The following is a 21,982-nucleotide window of genomic DNA, read 5'->3' as shown; positions in this document are numbered from 1 at the left end:
TTCTGCTTTGGTGGCCCGGGGTTCACCGGTTCAGATCCCAGGTGCGGACATGGCACCGCTTGGCAAGCCATGCCATGGCAGGCATCCCACGTATAAAGTAGAGGAAGATAGGCATGGATGTTAGCTCAGGGCCAGTCTTCCTCGGCAAAAAGAGGAGGGTGGGTGGCAGATGTTAGCTCAGGGCTAATCTTCCTCAAAAAAAAAAAAAAAAAGATTTTGAGATAATCCAGCCAGGGAGAATGCTGTAGAAGGAATGGGTGGATTCCACCTGAAGTTTTCCTTTGGTTAAAACAATGCCTCAGTTTTAAGCAATTTAATGGACATTTCAGGGCCAGAAACATATCTGTTCACTACAATAGTTGAAACGGGCATTTTCTCATTAATTTTTGTGGGATGATATTTGGTGTAGGAGACAATTTTTTAACTTATAGCACTTACATTTCTCAAATAGTTTCTAAACAAGAGACGTTACTTGTAAAGCAACTTAGAAGCCTAGAGTATGTTGAATGGTAATCAGCAGAGAAACTTTCAGTTATATAACCAGTAGTTGAAGACAATTCTAACGAGTTTAATGCGAAATGCGTGCAAAGGTGGGGGGAAGCAAACTGTAATATTTGGATAAATGCCTCCTTCCCCCTGACACACACGCTCAAAACACGGTGCCTCGCTGCAGCGACACCAGGTGGAGGAGGACAAAAGGCATGTGTGAGACCAACCCACCGCCCGCCTGGTAACAGGAGGTGGAGAGAGCCGGCCTGATATAGTGCTCAAAGATAAAAAAGGACGTGCAGCATCTATTTTAAATGAGATAAGTGTGCTTCATATACCTCACAGGGACAGAGAGAACTTTGTTCCTTTAATCACTATTATTTACTTCTTAAAGCTTAGTCTCTCTCACAACTAAACCTGTGGAGCTCAGCTCATAGGACCCAGTTCTTATGAACAGAGAGAGTTGTCATTCTCACCAGTAAGCCTGCTAAATAATACTTCTATAAGCTTCAGACTTCACATAGCAGATAAGTTTGTCTCCCCTGACATGACTACATTAATCCACTGAATCAATTTTCTTAAGCTGTGCTGTGGAGCAATGTGGCCACGATTTAACTGAGCTTAAAAGGACTTTCAAGTCTGAGTCGCTGCTCCACACGTAATGCAGCTCTCAGTAACCCATCGCAAGTTCTGTTTGGACCTTTTGTGACTATGTGAGAAATATTCTTGTTAGGTTTATGGGGTCATGATGCTCTAACATCAAAAAGGATTTAAGGAAAATGAATTCAACTTACTTTAGAAGGTCCAACTTATAAGTAAAACACTTAGAATGGCACACTTAGCTAGAATTCTACAGGCACAATTTATTTACTTTAATATTTATAAAATTGCTTCGGCTTATCTAAGTTTTTTCTTTTTAGGAATTTGTTTAGAAAAATGTTTTACATTTTCTAAAAACGTTTAAAAACTATTGCTGGTTCTGTAGTTTCCAGTCTGAATATTATTAAATGCTCTAAAGAACAATGACACACAAATTATTCAACATGCAATCATAGCTAACAGTAGCAGCCAAACTAGTTAACAAAAGAAGTCACAAAATATTACTAAATTCTGGCCAAAATTTACAAAATTTTGCTAAAATTTCTATAGGTAAGCATAGTGAGCTGCTGTCCATTGTAAGCTGTCAGTTTATTAACACTCTCCTTCCATTTCATAAATCTACTAAAAACAAAACCAAGAATCTCTTCCTCATTTCTTCTTTGTGAAACCTCTGGCCCCTGCAGAGGTCCCTTCAAGCTTCCATTGCTGTGACCAGCCTTTTTGTGTCCCCATTTCTCTGTTCAAAGGTATGTTCACTCTGATCACCACTCTGCCTCATTTCACCCTAACAAGATGGTCATTATCCTGGATTTGTTCCCCCAGAGCCTGCATCATTTGTCTTTACTGTGACTTCTCTCCATTTAGTGACACAGAGGATAGCTCCTGTCGCAATTGCTGTTTTTGGAGGAGACACCTATGGGAAGATGTCTACACTGATATGGTTTGATGAATGAAACATATTCTTCAGTTTCCTTAGCTGAGATGTGAGGCTTTTAAGTACTTTTACCACCTTTCTTCTTTAATGTACAGAAAGCCTCAAAGAATAATTATCCATAAAAAATAAGGAAATATTTGTCAAATCGTAAAGTTGAGTACCTCTGGAGAAGACCTCACTGAAGTGAATTTACTTCAGTCATGGGGAAAGAAACCATTTGTAAATGATATAAGACTTTCAGATCCTAAAATATACTTTTATATGGTCAGTCAACAAAAGCAGAATATTATCAAAAACTTGGATAGTCCATATATTCTGGGGTTTTTTTTTTTTTTTTTTTTGGTGAGGAAGACTGGCCCTGAGCTAACATCTGTTGCTAATCTTCCTTTTCGTATGTAGGTCATCACCACAGCATGGCTTGATGAGCGGTATGTAGGTCTGTGCCCAGGATCCAAACCCATGAACCCCTGGCTGCTGAAGCAGAGTGCATGAACTTAACCACTATGCCACTGGGTCAGCCCCCTGTATTCTGATTTTTAAAAAGTTAGGTCAGAGTTTAGAGATAAGTGGGTCTCAAGTGAGCCTGAGGGTACATAATATATTTTAACTAATAGAGGGGCCATCAGAAATCTAAAGGAAGCCTGGAAAATTTTATATTTTTAAAAACATTTTGATCATGTATGTTACATCTCTATGGAATCTCGGGAGGTCTAATATCGCTACAGAATCTCTCACGAGGTCTAATGCTCAAGAAACATGTGACCATGTTTCGATAATTCAGATCTTACAGTAAGCATGTCTTTGAGTACATCCAAAACACACTTTGCCTCGGGATGTTGGGCTCTTTAAATGTGGAAAGTAATTTATCTTTCAAGTAGCTCAAACAAGGAGAGAGAACAGGAGCTAATGTCAAGGGCAAGTAGCAGGCTGGCCCGGTGGTGCAGCGGTTAAGTGCGCACATTCTGATTAGGCGGCCCAAGGTTCGCCAGTTTGGATCCTGGGTGCGGACGTGGCACCAGTTGGCAAGCCATGCTGTGGCAGGTGTCCCACAAATGAAGTCGAGAAAGATGGGCACGGATGTTAGCTCAGGGCCAGTCTTCCTCAGTAAAAAGAGGAGGATTGGCAGCAGTTAGCTCAGAGCTAACCTTTCTTAAAAAAAAAAAAAAAGGGCAAGTAGCCTCCACTCCACTCCAGGGCTTCTGCTTTTTTATTCCCCAGCCATGATATTGAAGCTAGGCACTGACAGTTACGGTAAATATTCAATAAGACTACTTTCCACCTTGTTAGGAAAAGAAGCTAATCTTACCAATTTGTTGTTTTCCTGTTTAACCTGAGGGGTAACTCAATGGTCACAAGGATTTATGAGCTTGTTTTACAGAAGAGAGAAAATGCCTTCACAGAAGTTACAATCACCAGATAACCAGCCTTCAGCTGCAGTGGATGCCCAGAAGTCCGATCACCCAGGGGCTTACCTGGAGTGAAAGAAACACGATTTCCCCTTTGTTTCTCTGAAACTCCTCCTGCCACACTGTTTAGCTCTATGAAAGCCCCTGCTTTCTACTCTTATTAAGGCAGCTTTGAGAGAACCTGTGCTCCCACCTTCTCCTTTTGGCTAATTAGAATAAACCTTTCTCCATCTCTAAGCACTGATGTCTCAGTGCTTACTGCAGAAGGCACACGGACTTGAGAGTAAGAGGCTCCGTATCCATACAAGTAGCTTTCACAAGGTGGAACAGGCCTACGAGAGTTTCACCTCCACAGCCATTCATTCAGATTGAAGATGGATTAAGTTTTCTAACAGTATCTCCTTTATTAAAATATTAGCTATTATTTTTTAGGTCATTAGGATATGCCAAAAAATATTTATGTATTTCAACTACATTATTGTATTGAATTTGATTCGCAAACAACAACTCTTTGAGGTAACTCTCCATTTTATAGACATGGTAACCTAGATTTAGAAAGAGTAAGTCACGTTCCCATGATAGAAAGTGGAGACAACTGGGATGTGTATCAACTGGCTGATTTCAAATCCACTGCCCTTGCCCGCTAAGCTGTGCTACACAAGATTACACACAGGAAACAGGGTCACTTTTAGATTCAGGGCACTTAGGTTGAAATCCCAAGCATTAGCTGTATAAATTTAACAACTCTCTTAATCACATCCTCACCTTTCATTTCCCCAGTTATAAACTGAGGTAAATGATAACTGTCCTCTTTAACTCACAGGAATATGGTGGAAATAAATTTTAAAATGGAAATCTTTTATAAACTATAAAGATCCATGCAAACGAGTACTATTTTAAAATCTGTACTTGCACATAGGAGACAAACATAAATATTTGTCAAATTTAAATCTGATCGACTCTCTGGAGTCATCACAGGACCATTATGCCATGTCTAGGTGATTACAGTAAGCTTAATTTCTCTGCTGAAAAATTAGGCGAATTAAATGACTTATGGCTGATGATTTGATGCGTGACCTACGGCTTGATGATTTTCTCAGTCAAGACTCCCTCCCACTCCCATTTGGTGGCAAGTAACAAAACTCATTTAAATGAACTAGAACATTGTGTTCCTTAAGCATCTAAGGATAGACGTGCAGCTGGACCTCATGAAGGCCAGAGAACCAGGAGGCAAACAGTGTCAAAAACTGTTACTGTTATTCTTTCTCTCTTTCCGGATCTTATTTGCCTCTGCATGACTAATTTATCCTTCTGCATCACGAAGGACTGGTTATCTCTACTTCTTATTAACACACATGGTTCAAAAAGGAAAACTTCAGCCCGGTTTAGTATCTCTTCAAGTTCAAGTTTCTAAGGTAGTGTAAGCAGCATTTCTAGATCCCAAGTCCAAATTCTCTCAGGGAGAATCTGATTGGCCCAGCCTGGGTCAACATTTACTCCTCTTACAGGCTTTCTCAGCCTTCAATGTCGTTCACATTTTGTGCTGAATAATTTTTCTTTGTTTGGCTGGGGGTGGGGTGAGGCTGTTCTGTGTGTTGTAGGATGTTTAGCACCATCCCTTGCCCCTGTGTGCTAGATCCCAAGAGATGCTCCCCCTACCGCTTCCCCCTCCCAGTTTGTGACAACCAGAAATGTTCATACACTATCAAATGTCCCCTTGGGGCAAAAATCACCCCTGGTTGCGGGATACCGCCCTGTGACCAAGGGTAGAGCGTCCCCAGAACAGACATGGCTTCAGTGACTCGCCCTCCAGAAGGGGTGCTTCCCAAAGACAGCTGCCTGCTTGGCAATTATCTCCAAAGTTGTTTACTATATGAATAAGAAATATTGGTAGAAATTATGTCTTTTTACTAGCTTTTGTAAATTTTTACTAGTGTAACGAAATCTATTAACATAAATTAAAAGTTTCAGAATTTTGAGCACCGTATGTATTGATGGAAAATTTAGTTTTCAAAGTTGGAGAAAACCATACATGGTGCTTTCCCATTTTACCTTAATACAGTGATTTCCATGATTTGGGCTCATACACCCGCTATCAGTTAGAGAATGATCATTCAGCATTAAAAAAAGAATGAAAGAAAGAAAAAAAGAATCATTTAACTATACTACTACATTTTGCATTTTACAAAAATACACATAAAATGAGATAAGGATGAAATTAATTAATGTAATTTTATTTGATTTTATTTATCACTAGTATTATTAAAAGTACCATATGGGAATTCAGGTCCAGAAAAGATGGCATAGATCTGTTTCTCCCTGCCCTTCTTTGCTAAGAGTAGGGATATCATGGAAATACCGCAAAATGCAATAATGCAAAGGAGAACTTTCAAAAGTGTCAAGGCAAAGGCAAAGTAGTTCCGGACCCACAACTGGAGGAGCGACACAGTAGTAGGCATCTTATGTCCCCCTACCCAACAGATGAAAGGAAACCAAACCAGCATTTCCTAAATGTAAACCAGCAACAGAAAGCAGCCCAGGTAGGCTCGTCATCCCCCAAATCTAACACGTGTCCCTCTTCAACACTAGCTAAGCCTTTGAGCCCCTCTCCCACCAGGAGACCAGCGTTGGTGAGTGGACACACCAGAGGGGCTCAGCACAACAAGCAGCCCAGCCCCAAAGGCTCTGACCACTCTGTAAAATAACTAAGTAAGTAGGTGAGGGAGTAAAAATTCATATTTAAGTTTGAGAACCCAGAAGTTCTTTGCCATGAGAGGACCAGCGGACCTCTGCGCAGGTTAACAATTTCTGTGGTGACTTGCCACTCCACCACAAAGTATTAAAGCCATTCTTTCATATTTTACTTTTATATTCAACTTTGTGCAAATGGCCACATCAACATTATCCCACCGTTGTGTGCAGCTTGGTTTCAACTTCCTTGCTATTAAAACATTGTCTACAAATCTTATAGCTAATGTATTTCACGCAGTAATCTAGTCTTACTTTAGAATCTTGCTTAAAATTCTTATCAAAACATTGCTGTCATAAAACATTATTTCTATTAAATAGATTAATTTAAGTCTACACTGAGATACTATGTTTCATCTAACCCTTTGACAAAAACCAAAATTTTGATAATACACTGCTTTGCCCAGAGAATATGGAAACGGACACTCACATACATTGCTCCTGGCAGAGGAAACTCTTACAATCTCAACAGAGAACAAGATGTTCATGGTAGTGATCTCTATCCAGCTGCACACACACATCCTTGACCCTGCAAATACTGCTTCTAGAAATTAAAACTACCAATAAATTCACGCACTTACGCATAGAGTAAAAAAAGTCAAGGTGCATCAATGCATGCAAAGAATACTAACATTTGAGTGAAAAACGGACAGGGACATATACATATTTCCTAGTGTATGCATAAATTGTCTCTGGAAGAATACACAAAAGTAGCAAGTAACGTTTGTTGCCTGTGGGTGGCTGAAGGACAAAGGTGGAACAAAAGTGGGAAGAAATATTGACTTTATATTCTATGAATGTTGAACATGAGAATGTCCATAAATTTAAACAATAAATTTAAGAAATCATTTGTTATTGAGAATACATCTTTTTCTACACCTTTTTTCTCTGGTGGCTCACGATAATTACTTTTTTATTTCTTTATTGGAACAGAATCTAACAAATATCATGAACTGAGGCAAATTAGAAATATCTAAATTTTCATCAAAAAGTACAAGTTTCCAAATACCTAATATTTGTATGTTCAGATTTTTAATATTTTCTATACGTTTTCTATGCTAACAAAAGGAATACATTTCAAATAGCCACCATACTGTTTTCCACATATTTCAGCTGTTATTGCAGCAGAAAGAGAAGTCTTTACCATTTATGTGGAACATTTTGTTTTCCTTTTTAAAAAAAAACATTTATCCTTGAGATTAACGAAAGTTCAGTGCTGATTTAAGTATCATATGACTACAAGAATTTTGAAAAAATGAGATATTTGTCTTTATATTCAGTATACTTTGTTTTTAAATGTCTTAGCTATGATGATAGCTCATACTTTAATGACTAATACAAGAAACAATATACACTGAGGGGTAGATACATTGTTATTTAGCAGTGAATCTATATCCATAATTCACATAGTTTATATCTCTGTACCTAGAACAGAATGGGTACATAGTGCCTTTTCCTCCCTCTTTTTCTAAGGAATGAGTGGTTGTCTAAGTATTTGGGAAAAGTAATGAGATATTCAGTTAACCTGAAATTGAGTTATTACCATTTTGTATACATTTGGATTTCCTGCTTCCTCTGATGTACAGACTTTCACTTCATAGTTAATATCACCACATCCATGTTGTTATCATTAACAAGAAACCAGAAAGAAATATAAGAAGCAATTATATATTATGTTTCACATGAAAGCAATGAAATTAGCCAGTTTACTTGGATAGAAGCAAATCTACCAGGAGGCAAAAGGTCATTTTCGTGTTTCTGATGAGCAGAGTGTGAAAAGCACCAACTATTAAAATAATTTGACCATTTCATGCCTACGCTTTCTCCCTGTTGAACACTTACAAGTCTGGCAATGATTCTCTGTGGGTCCCCAGCATCGGCCAGTACAGGACTTATGGCAACGTCCACCTGTAGAACAGGAAAAAGCACATGCGCATTACAATCTCTCACTCTTTGACTAGGAATAACTACTGAAAGGAAATATCCCTGCTCCTTTATGAGGATTTTTATGTCCTACTAGAGTTGAAACACAGCTCATAAAATGCCCACTTAAGTAGCAAAATCTGAATGTCAAATACATGTGAAGCTAAAATATAACCTCTTGATATTCAAAATCCTATCACCATTTTATAAGAAAAGGAAATAAATGAATTTGTGGATTTTCCCAGATAGTCTGAAGTAAATATTTACATGAAGTTTCACTTTGACAATTGAACATTTTTATTCTCTTGATCTATTGTACTTGATATAATTTCAAAAGTTCATGGTTTACTAATACCAACAGATATTAAGGATTAAGTCAATAGTTAAGAAGTTGAAGTCTATGAAAACAAGAATATATTCTTACAGACACGTGGCATACCATCAGAACAAAAAGTTACATACATAATTTAGATTATCATTTGTTGCAGAAGGTCATTGAGAGGATGTGACCACCGGCTGACCTGTGAGCTAGACCCAGGCAATTGGAGGCTCCTCCCCAGCCACCCATCCTCACCCCACCCTCACCCCACCCTCACCCCATCGCAGTCTTTGGAATGTGCATCCTACGTACTACTCCGATACTAGCAGCTGTTTCAAGCATGCAGCCTTGGGAGAGTAAGGTGTTGCTGAGACCATCTGGACTGAACACCTAAGTGAATACAGTTAAGGCCTCTATAAAAACTTAAGATTCTGGCCAGTGGATGAGGAAATCTAGTGGTCTTACAGTGCCCCAAACAAGTCTCAAATTCCCTTGCTTATTAAACCTGCCATGTAGCAATCTGGAATGGTCTGCCTGTTTCTTTGGTCTCTCCTTGAACAGGGGCCAATTTGTGAACTAACGTCTCTATATAAGAATTTCAAACTTGTAAAATGTCTAAAGTTTTAGAAAGCTTAATTTCTATTATTTGATATCTTCTTCTAACATATTTATTGATACTACTTTCATTTTCAAATATTAGCCTTTATTTCCTGTAGTGACATTTGCTTCTTAAGGACTATGCTACTATGAGTATTTGCCTCAGCAAATATGGTTGTCCTACAGAGAAATTCCCATAAGGACTCGACAAAAGAACATTAGCTAGAAGAAACTGTACAAATGACTTTCTTCGAAGTTTGCTTCTGAATTTCATAGGTTTACTCTAGATTCCATACAAGGGTATGGAATGGGCTTATTTTTAGAATGAAAAGTAGACATGAAAATCAATGAAAGACTAAGGCTTTTTTATAACATATTTATTAAACCTTCTCTGTTAATTTTATAGTATTAATTGTGAAGGGGAAAATGCCTATTCAAGATGTTTATTTTAACAAAGTTAACTATACTATAAAAATTATGGAATAAGGTTAATTCAAATGTTTCCACCTGTCCTTGACCCACAGTTTTTAACTTTTCAAGTTGGAAGACCTTACAACTTGGGCAACTTTCCCCCCCTCTCTCCTTCTGAGACTGCCCAAGTGAGCGTAGAAACGCCTTCCCAGTTAAGGAACAGATCACACTTTCTCAGGCTGAACCTCAGTCCATCCCAATGGTCTGGCCTTCTCCAAGTGAACAGGACTGTTTCCAAGTTAACATAACACTTAGGCTCAATTCCAGTCACCTTCTTAAAACTCTCAGGATCCTTGCCACAACAGAGTTTATTTAAAGCAATTCTGTTTGTGAAGCTCTGCTGCTGACATCACCAGCGTATAATATCCTGTCACTCTGCCATCTGTTTATTTAGATCCAAACCATTATAAGTACATAATGCAAGCTCATTCTAGCTGTCAGGAAAAGGACTCCATCTGGCCTGAACAATATAACTTTAATCAGAGATAATGATAATTATTATTAAAAACCTACTAGAGTTCTTTTGTACAAAGCTAATAAATCTAAATTGATTTATACCAGCGGAAATTAGAAAGGACTGTGAAACACAATGAGAAGCAGTGAAAACTTTTTTTTGAGTACAAACTTTTTATGAGAAAGTAGCCAATGTTAATGTGTTTCTTTAGATGTGTTAAAATCCTTTAAATCGACCCATTAAGTAGTCTGTTATTTGAAGATATCGGAAGCGGAGGATGATCTAACATTTAATCTCTGATTCTCTAATTGTGTTTGGGGCTAATAAAATATTTAGCTTTATTCACTGTGGCCAGAGTACTATCTGTAGCTGGAAAAAAGCGAAAAATAGAACCTAGTAACGTTAGACATCTTAATACTCTCAATGTTCCCCTTTTCTCGGATTATATATTTTTTACCTTTTTATTCTTGCGGTGTCAGTTTACCACCCCAAGACCTACTCCAAGATCCAACATAGAAAGGAATGTTACCAAAAATTTTGAAGTTTGTTTATGGTTCTTGACAAAAGTATCATGGCAAGGTGCATCTAGGTGGGGACAAGTCATATAGAGTCCACACACACATAAAAAGTTTAAATAATTTAACTCTGTCTATATGCTGTTAGGAGATTTCGTTTGGGAGTTTCCATTTTTTCCTTCATATTTAAACAGAAATATCTATTACTGCTATAATAGGAAGCCACCAACAACGGCTTCTCTTCTGGGATTTTTCTCAGTCTTATATTCCTTCCACCCCTTTTGGAAACAAGAGGAAGTGATCACTTGGCTCACACGTTTCAGAATTCTATTACCCCCAGGGGTGCTGGAGGATGAGGAATGAATGTGCCTCCATAAGTGGTTTCTCCCTCTGCCCTGCTCTTCATTTCACTGGCTGGAGAGTTTGGACCCTTTTGGAATCTGCACTGGCAGGAAGTTTAGCCTTGGTCTTCAAAACTGCGTGATGTATGGGACCTGTGTTAACACTATTTTCACAGAGCTGTTGCAATTAAGTAAATGTCAAAATATCCGACCAAAATCTCTGACTGGAGATATTTCTGAATTAAAGAATTCGCCACACTTTCATGCCTTTTGCCTTGGTTTGATTCTGGTAGATAACAGCGTAATGTAGTTTTATGGACTATTTTGTTTACTATATTTTAAAATCTGTTTTGAGCTTTAGTTCCCAACATTTCTGCTGCACAAATGTGTGAAAAGATGAGAGGGTGGATATTTAGCTAGAATAGGAAAAAAAATTTCTATAAAATTTTTCCTACCTTCCTTCTATCCATCTATCCATAAGCATTTCTTGAGCACCTTCTGCATCAGCATAATTGGAACTATGTTAAGTATTAGAGTTAAGCTGAAACAGACAGAGTTACTTACTACCCTAATAGAGTTTAGAATTAAGTAAGCATCATTTCGAAGGGAAAAGGTTTGACTACTCTGTGTCTAATGTTCTAATGTATGGGTTTAAGAAAAGAAGCCAATAAATCTGAGTTTTTCACAATCCCCTAGCTTAGGAAAGAAGAGCTGGATGAAGCCCGATTGAGTTGGAACATTTCCAATGTAATGCCTGGTGGCTCGGAAGTCTGCTACTTTCCTTAGTTGTTGATTTATCTGTGTGACATCTAAAATGAGATTAGCCTAGAGCATTTCAGTGGAGAGGATAAGTATGGCTTCAAAGGGTCTCTTGTTTGCCTGCTATCAGAAAGAGAAATACTTTAACCACAGCCCAGTATCTTATTGGGGACTTTCTGTCTGTCCTTTATTCTTAGCTATGCAGTACCTCAAGAGACCTGATTTCATTAGGAAGTGAAACTGCATATGTCACTAATATTTTAGTCTGAATTAGTTTTATATATTACTTCTCTAGTAATATGTTATTTAAATGAGGACTGCAAAAAGAATTAGCCAGATTCTAGCCTATATTCCAATCTCAATCTGCTACATGATTCTTTTCCATTGTTTATTGCAATAACACTTTTAAAGCAATGCCGTAAAATATGCCACTTCAAAATAAGAATCTGCCGTTTCCATTCAGCTTAGTGATAGCATAGTCATTTAAATTAATATCCCCACCTCCCATCATTCTGACCCAATCAAAGAGATGAAATATACTATGAAACAAAACTTTAAACAAACATTTCTGTTACTTTAGCAACATTTTAATCTTTTAAAATAAGTGCTGATAATTGCACATCAGCATTATTTTAATTCACAGGCAATCACTTCTGCTTTAACAGTGCATTATTCATCGGAGAAGTTAGCAAAGATGACTAAGTTCACCTTTTATGCTTGTCCAGCAGACGTTACTAAAAATGTAGCTTTTTCAATCTTTTTTAGGAACTAGAGTCTCTGAGCCACTTTGATATTTTTAAGAGTCATAAATTCATGCTGGAATTTTTGCTTGTCTGTGGGACTGCCTGACAGCAGAGATGAGATTTAATATGTACCTCTGGACTGCTTTCTGCAAGTAATATGCCAGGACAGTTGAAGAGTTACAAAATACGAAGTCACTGGCCACCATAAAAGATTTTATCCTCAAACTGCCTCTAGCTAAAGGCAATGCAGTTACAGCCCTTTTAAACTATGGCAGTCTTGACCTCTTAAAACTACTTTTACTGGAGAAAGAGTAAGAGAATATCTTTTTCATGACCATATAACTCAAAAAAAGGAAGAAGAACATTTATTGAAAGTCTATGCCAAAACGGTCCCTGTTCTTGGCCAGAGGATAAAAAGATGAATAAATCAGTGCCCTGCCCTCCACAAGCTTTCAGAAAACAGGCAGAAAAACAGGCAAATAAGTATGATAATCATAATATCGTCTAGAATATAGGTACGTATAAAGTGTAGAGGAAGGATTTGAAAAAGATTCTGCAGAGGGGCGGACATTTCAATTTGCTTTGAATGTCTAGTTTGTCCAGCAGAGAAGGGGAGGGAAGGAGTGTCCTAGTCTGAATGATTAACCTAAACAATGATACAAAGCATGGACGAGCACAACTCCTTGGAGCCATAAGGAACTGTTTAGGGTCCCTTGAGTAGTTTGCACAGGAATAGCAGCTAGACTGTGAGATCACAAAGTGTCTTGAAAGTCTTCTAAACAGGTTGGAGTTTACTCTGTGCAGGTGTCATGGAGTTGGTCAAGGGTTTGAGCATTGAAATGATGTGGTTTGACTTGCAGGGTAGAGGAGGGTTTCAGGTTATGGTTTCCAAAAGTTACTGTTGATGATTGGGTAGCTTGTGCAAAATGCTGTTTTCATAGTCTGAAGTGAGGTACAGGAATCCACATTTTTTAAAAACAATCCCAGGGATTCTGATGATGATGGTTCTAAGATGACAAAGCATGCATAAGAAACAATGGTTTGGTAAATAATTCCAAATTCTGTTAACATCACGGCCATATTTTGAGACAATACTTTAGATTTGATCAGATGCTTGGTAACAAAAACCACAGAATTAAACAGTGTAAAAACCTAGCAGTCTCTCTCATTTCCCCTGGTTTGCTCCTTGATTTGTGAATATATTTCCATCAAGTTGCATTATTTCCCCAGTAGTCCTAAAAAAATAGATAGCTTTTCTGAGATTTAAATTATTATAAACCACTAGTATATAGTAAAGTGACAATATGATTCCAGCAAATTATATACTAATAGGGTTTAATGATATTAGCATAATGTGGAATTGCTCTTTTTTCATCAGATGTTAATACTTCCCTTGTTCATGTCTGACAGTTCTCATTGTCATGTGTTTATTTATGCCCACGCTTTTGTTATGTAAATTGACTTCACATTTTCTTTCAGTCTCAACTCAATCTTCCTATCTTACCTCTGATTTGAAAGTTAATTACTGAATGAAAACATTAACTTTTATACATTTTGCTATTTACAAAATGATGGGCAAGTATTTCCACTAAGTAGGAAGACAAAGTTAAAAATTAAGACTATATATAGTTGGAATTTTTCATGTAGCAACACATTAAATCAGGATTAGTAGTTTAAAATGCTTTAAGTAATCACTGGATTGAAAAAGAAATAGGTAATGTCAATCTCATTAAACTTGGCTTTTCTACCAGCACAATCATGTTATTCAGTCAAGTAACCTATAGTCCAAGGATTTAGAGTAGCACAGATACTCATGTGATCAAGATTAATTTTGAATAGCATATGAAATATATCAGGTTTAGTCTGCAACCTTCTACCCACCCTTTCATCAGGGGCTCAACTCCTGAATGCTAAACTCTGATGGCCGGAGCACACACTATCTGCCCTAGTACCACCTCAGACAGGATTACAGACAGATAGCTAATATACTCACCAGGAAACCTGGCACAAAGAATTGAGCAAAGCTTTGAAATATTGAACCCACTTACAATTTTCATTTTTCCTAAGGACTTCTGTAAACATAAATCAATCTAGAGGAGAAATGAAAGTGGCAGAAACTTCAGGTACAAATAGAAGACTGACAGGCTGGGGTGGGAAAAGCTACAATAGCGCGATTTTTCAAAACCTCCTAAATCACACATAGGGCAACCAGCTACTCTGTTAGCATGTTGAGTTTAGATCTGTTTCTACATACAGACTCAAGTAGCATGGCCAGATCTACATAAATTTCACAGTCAAAAGGAAATCTGATGGTAGTCTATTTAGAATTTAAAACTGTTGATTATCACTTACATCTGTAACTCATGTAGTCACACAAATGTCTGATAGGTTAAAAGTAATCAAAAAGTATATCCAATATATATATTATATATATCCAATATATAAAAGTAATCCAGTATATATTTAGCACAATACACATTGTGCTAAAATGAAATAAACATTACCAGATTAAAGGAATTATCTTTCTCATTGAATGGAAACATGTTATTGAATCGATACAATGAGTTCTGTGATATTGTTGTTCTGTATATTCTGCGCTGCTCCCAGCACACCTTCAAAATCCTTTAGGCTACTATAATCAATAGAGAAGGACTTCAAAGAGAAAAATTGTACAGGGGCCAAATGCTTTTTGAAAAAGTCATACTATCAATAACAGAAAATGACTCAAATTATAAGGAAAGATAGAATTTTTGCTGAAAAAATAGAAGCTTTCATATTTGATATTGTCAAATGCTTCTTCCAAATTGAGCAATTGGAAAGCATTAATTATCACTGTTTATAGCTGTTAGCACAGAGTGGAGTATAGGAATTCCACCTACCGTGGAACATAATTAGTCCCCATCAATGTCAAATGCATTTCTAAACATATAAACTGTGGGTCTGAACAAATTGGAAAACTTACCAGCAGATTTAAAGAACTAATATTAAGATGTGCCTGATGTTTGAAATCAACAACAGTAATAAGGATAGGTAGATTTAAGAGCAGTTACAAAGAACCAGCCAGGGCCACCAAAAGCATCCAGGAGCATCCTTCAGAGTATAGTTTACCTAGATGGTACCCTCTTAGAAGTCTGCAGTACACAACTTGTTCAGCCTTATGTGGTGGTGGCCCTTCCAGGAACTTTCTAAGAATTTTTTATATATTAACTCATTAATTCTCACATAACCCTATAGGCTGACCGTTTCCAATATGTATATATCCTGCTCAGACCTTGTAGAGTGCAGGCTCATGCTTCCAACTGCTTACAAAACATCTCCACCTGCGTGATTAGCAGGCATTTAAATATTTCAACATCCAAAATTCAATCTCTGATTTTCCCACCCTACCAAAAAATTATCCCCATAAAGTCTCCTCCATCTCAGTCACTGGCAGCTTGATTCTTCCAGAAGCTCAAGTTAAAAAGTCTGGAGTTATTCTCAGCTCGTCCTTTTTCTCTTACAGCCCAGATCCAAAATCATTAGTGTATCCAGTTGACCCTAACTTCAAAATATATCTAGCATCCAATCATTTCCCACCCCTTGTACCACTCATTTTCTGTCATTTCTTGCTTGCATTAATGCAATAACCACCTAACTGGTGTCCTAGTTTCTACCCTGGCTCCTTTGCAGTCTCTCCTCAATATACTAGTAATTGTGATACTCTTAATCAGAGCAGGTCAAATGCCAATAACTTCCCATCTATCCCAAAGTAAAGGCCAAATGACCTTATAATGGTCTTCAAGGTCCTACAATATTTGGTCCTCTCCTCCAAGCCTCTATAACCTTACCTCCTCCCATTTTCCTCCTGGCTCACACCTCTCCCTCTCGTCTCCTGCTGTTCCTAGGACGTACAAGGCACACTCTCCAGTTAGTGCCCTTCTGGTTCCTCTCCCTGAACCTCTCTTTCTCTGAGAGCTTGTCGTCAAATGATTCGCATGCTTATTTGCTTTTCTTAGGTGCCACCCCTCAGTGAGGTCTTCTCTGAAACATCCTATTAAATATTCCAGATAGATTTGCTAAATTTTATTTCTAATACATGTTCAAATAAGAAATGTTATAAAATGAAGAATACATAGAAGAAAATAAAAATCATTCATGAATCTTGCAATTTATTGTTGGTCATATTTTTGAAGTATATATAGTGTTTTTAAATTAATATATTTTATCTAGTTTTGTGACCTGCTATTTTCACATGGTATATTCTATCCTAAACACTTTTAGGTGACATTAAATAAGTGTGATTTTAATTCTTTTGGTGGATTTACCTCCCATCACACAGACATATCATAATTCAATTAAACATTTTGCTTCATAGAATATTTTGCTGATATGTGTAGGAGAAAAATACATATATTTTAATGAAAATACACATTAAGAAATATCACTAATTTCTTGTCATATTTTTTAAGAAGATTTGTAGCTCATGGAGAGATGATTTGGATATCAGAAAGAAATTAACCGTGACTTTCTTTATATCTTTCTGGAAAACACTGATGGGATCTGGAACAGCCGTGTGGATTTGTACGTGACTGGCACATGCATCAGAATATTTGATAAAAGGACTGATGTCCTGGCTGGCCTAGATAGATGTGCTGGTTCTAGCTGTGTGCCGAAGCCTCTGTACGTATTTATTATATTTGACCTTTTAGTCACTGAGTAGGATAAAATAATTGAAATATGCTTATCATATTTGCAAATGACACAAATCTGGAAGGGGTAGTGATTGCTCATACATAGGACAGCCGTTAAGTTTTTAAAAAAACTTGGTAGATGAAACGATGAGACAAAAGTAACAATATGAAATTTAATAAGATTGATGTAAATGTCTACATTTGCGGTTATAAATCAGTATTTCATGTACATATCAACAGATATACACACATGAACAGAGTTTATCTGGCATGAGACAGATCAGAATTTTAATTCCCACTCCGTTATTGGCTGTGTCATTCTTCAGTCAGATTAGTTAACTTCTCTAAGTCTGTTTTTTAAAAAATTTTTCATTTAAGTATTTATCTTATACATGGAAGTTCACACTGTGCTGTATAATCCAGTCTAGATATCATCGTCAACATCATCAACTTCACCACACCATCTACCATTTATTGAGCCCTTTCTACATTCCGACTAGTAGACAAGTGCTTTACGCACAGTATCTCTCTTAGTTTGCACAACATTATAACATAAGCACTATTATTTGTCCCATTTTATAGGTATGCAAACAGCATGTCCTTTAAGTGGAACTAGAGACTTGTCTCTTTCTGGCACATCAGCCCATTTTATACATGGCATATTTGCTCATCAAAAATTTTTGTTCTTGCAAATGTTTTTTCTTTCTAATTGGCATTTACTTTGATTCTATTACTTGCTGATTAAGGTTCAGTAGTTAATAAGGTTAAAATAAATGTCAAGTAAATATAAACACATCTTAGTAATTGGCATTTATAATTGCGATAGAAAATTATAGCTCACAGTACAGGGAAGAAAAAATATTTGAAAATATGTCCTATCGAGTACATAATCAATTTACAATATTGTCATTCACTGCTCCAAGTGTTCATATAAGTGCTGGTAAAATGCAGAAAACACATGCTTCGAAATCATTCTTATCTGCATTCAGTCTCCATTATTTATAATTGGGAGCTCGGGCAAGTAACTTTACCTAAGAGCTGACTTCCCTCATTAATAAAATATCGATGTTGATACTTCCTATTTCTGTTAGGGGTGATTAAGCGGAATAACATATGTAAAGTTCCTAGCATGAAATAAGCATCAGTGTTATTTCCCTTCTCCCTCCCTCATAACATTGTATATAAAAATATTAAAGCATAACAAAGAAAGACAAAGTGCTGGAGACAGTCAGCAGAGACGACATGGCAGACAAATCAAGTAATCTGGAGACGGAAGCTTTTATGCAGACAGAGTTGAAACCATCAGTAAGGTACCATAGTCAACCAATAGGAAAGGAGGAGGGTGTGACATCTTAGGAAGTTTGACAGGCTTGACAGACAGGAACAAGTGGTTTAAGAGGCCTCTGCATGCTTCAACAAAGTTTGAAAAGCCATAGTCTCAACAGGAATATTACTAATAACCCAAATACAGTGAAGTCTCACTCTGCTACTAGAATATCACATTCTTGTATATTTCAGCCTAGTGTACATGGAGGGAAGGAAAGAAGGCAGAGAATATTTCAAGGTATGTGTGAGAAAGGGAGAGAGAAATCCATGGCTAGAGCCATACTTTGGATTAGTGTAGAAGATTAGATGTTGTTGATACTGGGATCTCTGCCTATTCTGCGACCCTCATCTGTGAGATTGCCAGTTAGAGGTGCTAATGGATCGCTGAGGAAGCATAACCATCCACATGTTCAGTTTCCGAGTGGTGGCACACTCAAGAAGCATTGTTCAACAGCCAAAATTAAATCAATATAACTTTACTCCTCTCAAAGGGCATTGAATGAGATCCAAACATTGCCCATGGAAACAGTTCTAAATCCTTCTCAATTCTCACTTTTCTTGCACAACTTTCACTCTGAAGTCTCTCATTCACGACAACTGCATTCTCCAAGCTTTCTCTCTTGCTTTGTGCCTTCCACATCACAAAGTATTCACCCTTCTATCCTCCCCCATTGTATCATCATTGCTATGTCATTGATTGACTTAGCCATTCTCCTTAAATATTTTTTCTTCCATCCAGCTCTCTGGTTAAATAATTCTCTTCCCATTTTCACTATGTATCCTAAGTGTGCATTGCAAAATTCTAGAAGACTTTGTGTGTGTGTGTGTGTGTGTGTGTGCGTGTGTGTGTGTGTGTGGGCGCGCGGGCATCTGGAGGTGTAAGGGACAGTTTGGTCCAGTGCATGGAAGAATCAAGCTGGCAGACACAGAATATTTGAGCAGGTAGGAAAGGAAGATCATAAATATTCCCACATTTGTCATTTTTAATCTGTCACAGCAGTCATTACTTGAGAATTGATATACTGGTTCTATTTCACCATGAGCATAAAGAAGGTCCCACCATCTGTCTGTGGCATGGTCTCCTTGAGTACCCTCTGTTGTTATCTGGCTTCCACTTGACAGCTCCAAAAATAGATCTATCTCCTCAATGAATTAATGAAAAATGGATATTATCAAGGGAAAACTGAAATGATTGGAAGTATTGCAAGCTCCTTAAGGGAAGGAACCATTTCTTCTCCACAGTTCCTAAAACTACTCAAAACACAGTAGGCTTTCCAGACTGAATACTCCAACCTTTCCTTTACTAAGAGGCCAGTGTCTTCTTCACACTATAATGCTAACCCAGCTTCTTGACCCTGAGTAAATTTTGAAAGATCTTTTCATGTCTGTGGTTTGGGATGTTATAATCATGGCTGGGGCCATTAATCTTGTAGCCTCCCTTTTTCATAATATCTGAGATTGAGACTGAGTTTCTGTTACAGATTGCTAGCCTATAGCAGTCAGTTGGAGAGATGAGATATCACTGAGACAGATAACAAAGAAAAATGGGTAATAAATTGGAAAAGATTAGGAGCTCCATGGCACTATGTTAAACAAAATCTTCTGAGGTATAGCAGCCAGAAGTCTCACCTTGTGTTCCACCATTCTTTCATTTGCCAAAGGGACTCAGCTGATTTTATACATCTATATATTTTTCCCCAAGTCCTCACATTTAAAATAAAAACAACGACATTAGGCACATTTCTAAAATGTCACTGTAAGCCTAAGGAATGAAAATTTGATTTTAAAATTGATGGAGGTTATAAGAAAGTGACCCAAAAGGCATTACAGTAAGTAATAAGCCTAAAATGTCTTCGTGTAAAATGTTTTCATTAATTTGCCTTTGAAGTTCACACACAAAAATTGAAATTCAAGAATAATGGACTTATAATACATTTTTAAAATAGGATTCCATCAACAAGGTATTTCAATGGAGTTTCTTGTTGATGTACTACTAGACAGGTCTGGAAGGTGAGTTATTATTTACAGAAAAAAAAGATAAATAATTCGTAAGCCACTGAATATCCATCTATCGTATTCCACTGCAAAATGATTTCAGCCTAAATATCAACCCCACTATCTATCATTCTGCCTCAGCTCCCTGTTTTCTAAAATATAGTGTTGGTTTTGTAACCATCTGAAATACAAAACCTCCAGATGGAATCCAAGTCCTTCTCAGGTAGTATATTAAGGAGTTAGTCATAGCGTAGATGGAATGCAATTGTGTCATGTAGCAGTCACTATTCTAGGTGATGTATTTCTCATGACAATCTTAGGAGGAAAGTACTACTCCAGATGAGGAAGCTGAGGCCAGACAAGTTTAGTAAGTTGCCCAAGACCACACAGTAACTGATAGTCCTGAGACAGGCTGGAGGTTGGAGCTTAGAAATATCAGTTCCTGATTCCATGTTATTAACCAATATAACCAAGGGTCTAATTTATGTTAACAGAATACAAGGATAGAACAGTCATGTGGGAGAAAGGACAACAGCATACACATAGGAAGACAAACTTTATGTAACAATAAGACTTGATTTCTGATAGGGTTAGTGCAAATATTGAGGAAGTTCAATGGATTTTTAGGAGGTCAAGAAATCATTAGGCAAGGATGTAGAATGCCATGATTAACACAGACACTTATTCAAAGTAACCTAGAGAATGGCTTGCATGGAGTTAAAAAAGATGACTTTGGGTCACTTGCCAAAATCTTTGATGTAAGTGGGGAATGAGCAGTATTTAGCAAATGACCTCAATGGGCAGGCTGGAGGGTGCTATAGGTAGATGTCAAGAGCATTAAAAAAGGTGTATTTCCAAATCGATAAGGAGATAAGGAAATGGAAAGATATTGCATGCACATGGATTGGAAGAATAAACATAGTTAAAATGTCCATACTAGCTAAAGCAATCTACAGATTCAATGCATTCTCAATCAGAATTCCAATGACATTCTTCACAGAAATAGAACAAAGAATCTGAAAATTCATATGGGGCAACAAAAGACCCCGAATAGCCAAAGCAACCCTGAGAAACAAGAACAAAACTGGAGGCATTACAATCCTCAACTTCAAAATATGCTACAAAGTTATAGTAATCAAAACAGCATGGTACTGGCACAAAAACAGACACACAGATCAACGAAACAGAATTGAAAGCCCAGAAATAAAACCACACATCTACAGACAGCTAATCTTAGACAAAGGAGCCTAGAAGGTACAATGGAGAAAGGAAAGTCTCCTCAATAAATGGTGCTGGGAAAACTGGACAGCCACATGCAAAAGAATGAAAGTAGACCATTATCTTTCTCCATACACAAAAGTAGACTCAAAATGGACCAAAGACTTGAAAGTAAGACCTGAAACCATAAAACTTTTAGAAGAAATTATAGGCAGTACACTCTTTGACATCAGTCTTAAAAAGATCTTTTTGAATACCATGTCTACTCGGACAAGGAGAACAAAAGGAAAAATAAACAAGTGGGACTTCATCAGACTAAAGAGCTCCTGGAAGGCAAAGTGATCAAAATGAAAAGACAACCTACCAACTGGAAAAAAATATTGGCAAATCCTATATCCAACAGGGGCTTAATCTCCATAATAGATAAAGAAGTCACACAAGTGAACTGTAAAAAAATAAAAAGCCCAATCAAAA

At 37.3% G+C, this 21,982-nt stretch overlaps 1 protein-coding gene across 4 annotated transcripts in view; it reads right to left on the bottom strand.

Moving 5' to 3' along the window:
• ERBB4 (erb-b2 receptor tyrosine kinase 4) overlaps positions 1 to 21,982 on the bottom strand; it is a 1,114,677-nt gene that overhangs the window by 343,687 nt on the left and 749,008 nt on the right. For all 4 annotated transcript variants that reach the window (XM_046644934.1, XM_046644936.1, XM_046644933.1 and 1 more), the window contains exon 5: positions 8,020 to 8,085. In XM_046644934.1, coding sequence (XP_046500890.1) covers positions 8,020 to 8,085 — 66 coding nt within the window. The remainder of the gene's footprint in view (positions 1 to 8,019; positions 8,086 to 21,982) is intronic.

The sequence above is a fragment of the Equus quagga genome, chromosome 17, assembly GCF_021613505.1.
Source record: "Equus quagga isolate Etosha38 chromosome 17, UCLA_HA_Equagga_1.0, whole genome shotgun sequence".
Taxonomy (NCBI): Eukaryota; Metazoa; Chordata; class Mammalia; order Perissodactyla; family Equidae; genus Equus; species Equus quagga.
This window is presented reverse-complemented; position numbering and strand designations above follow the sequence as displayed.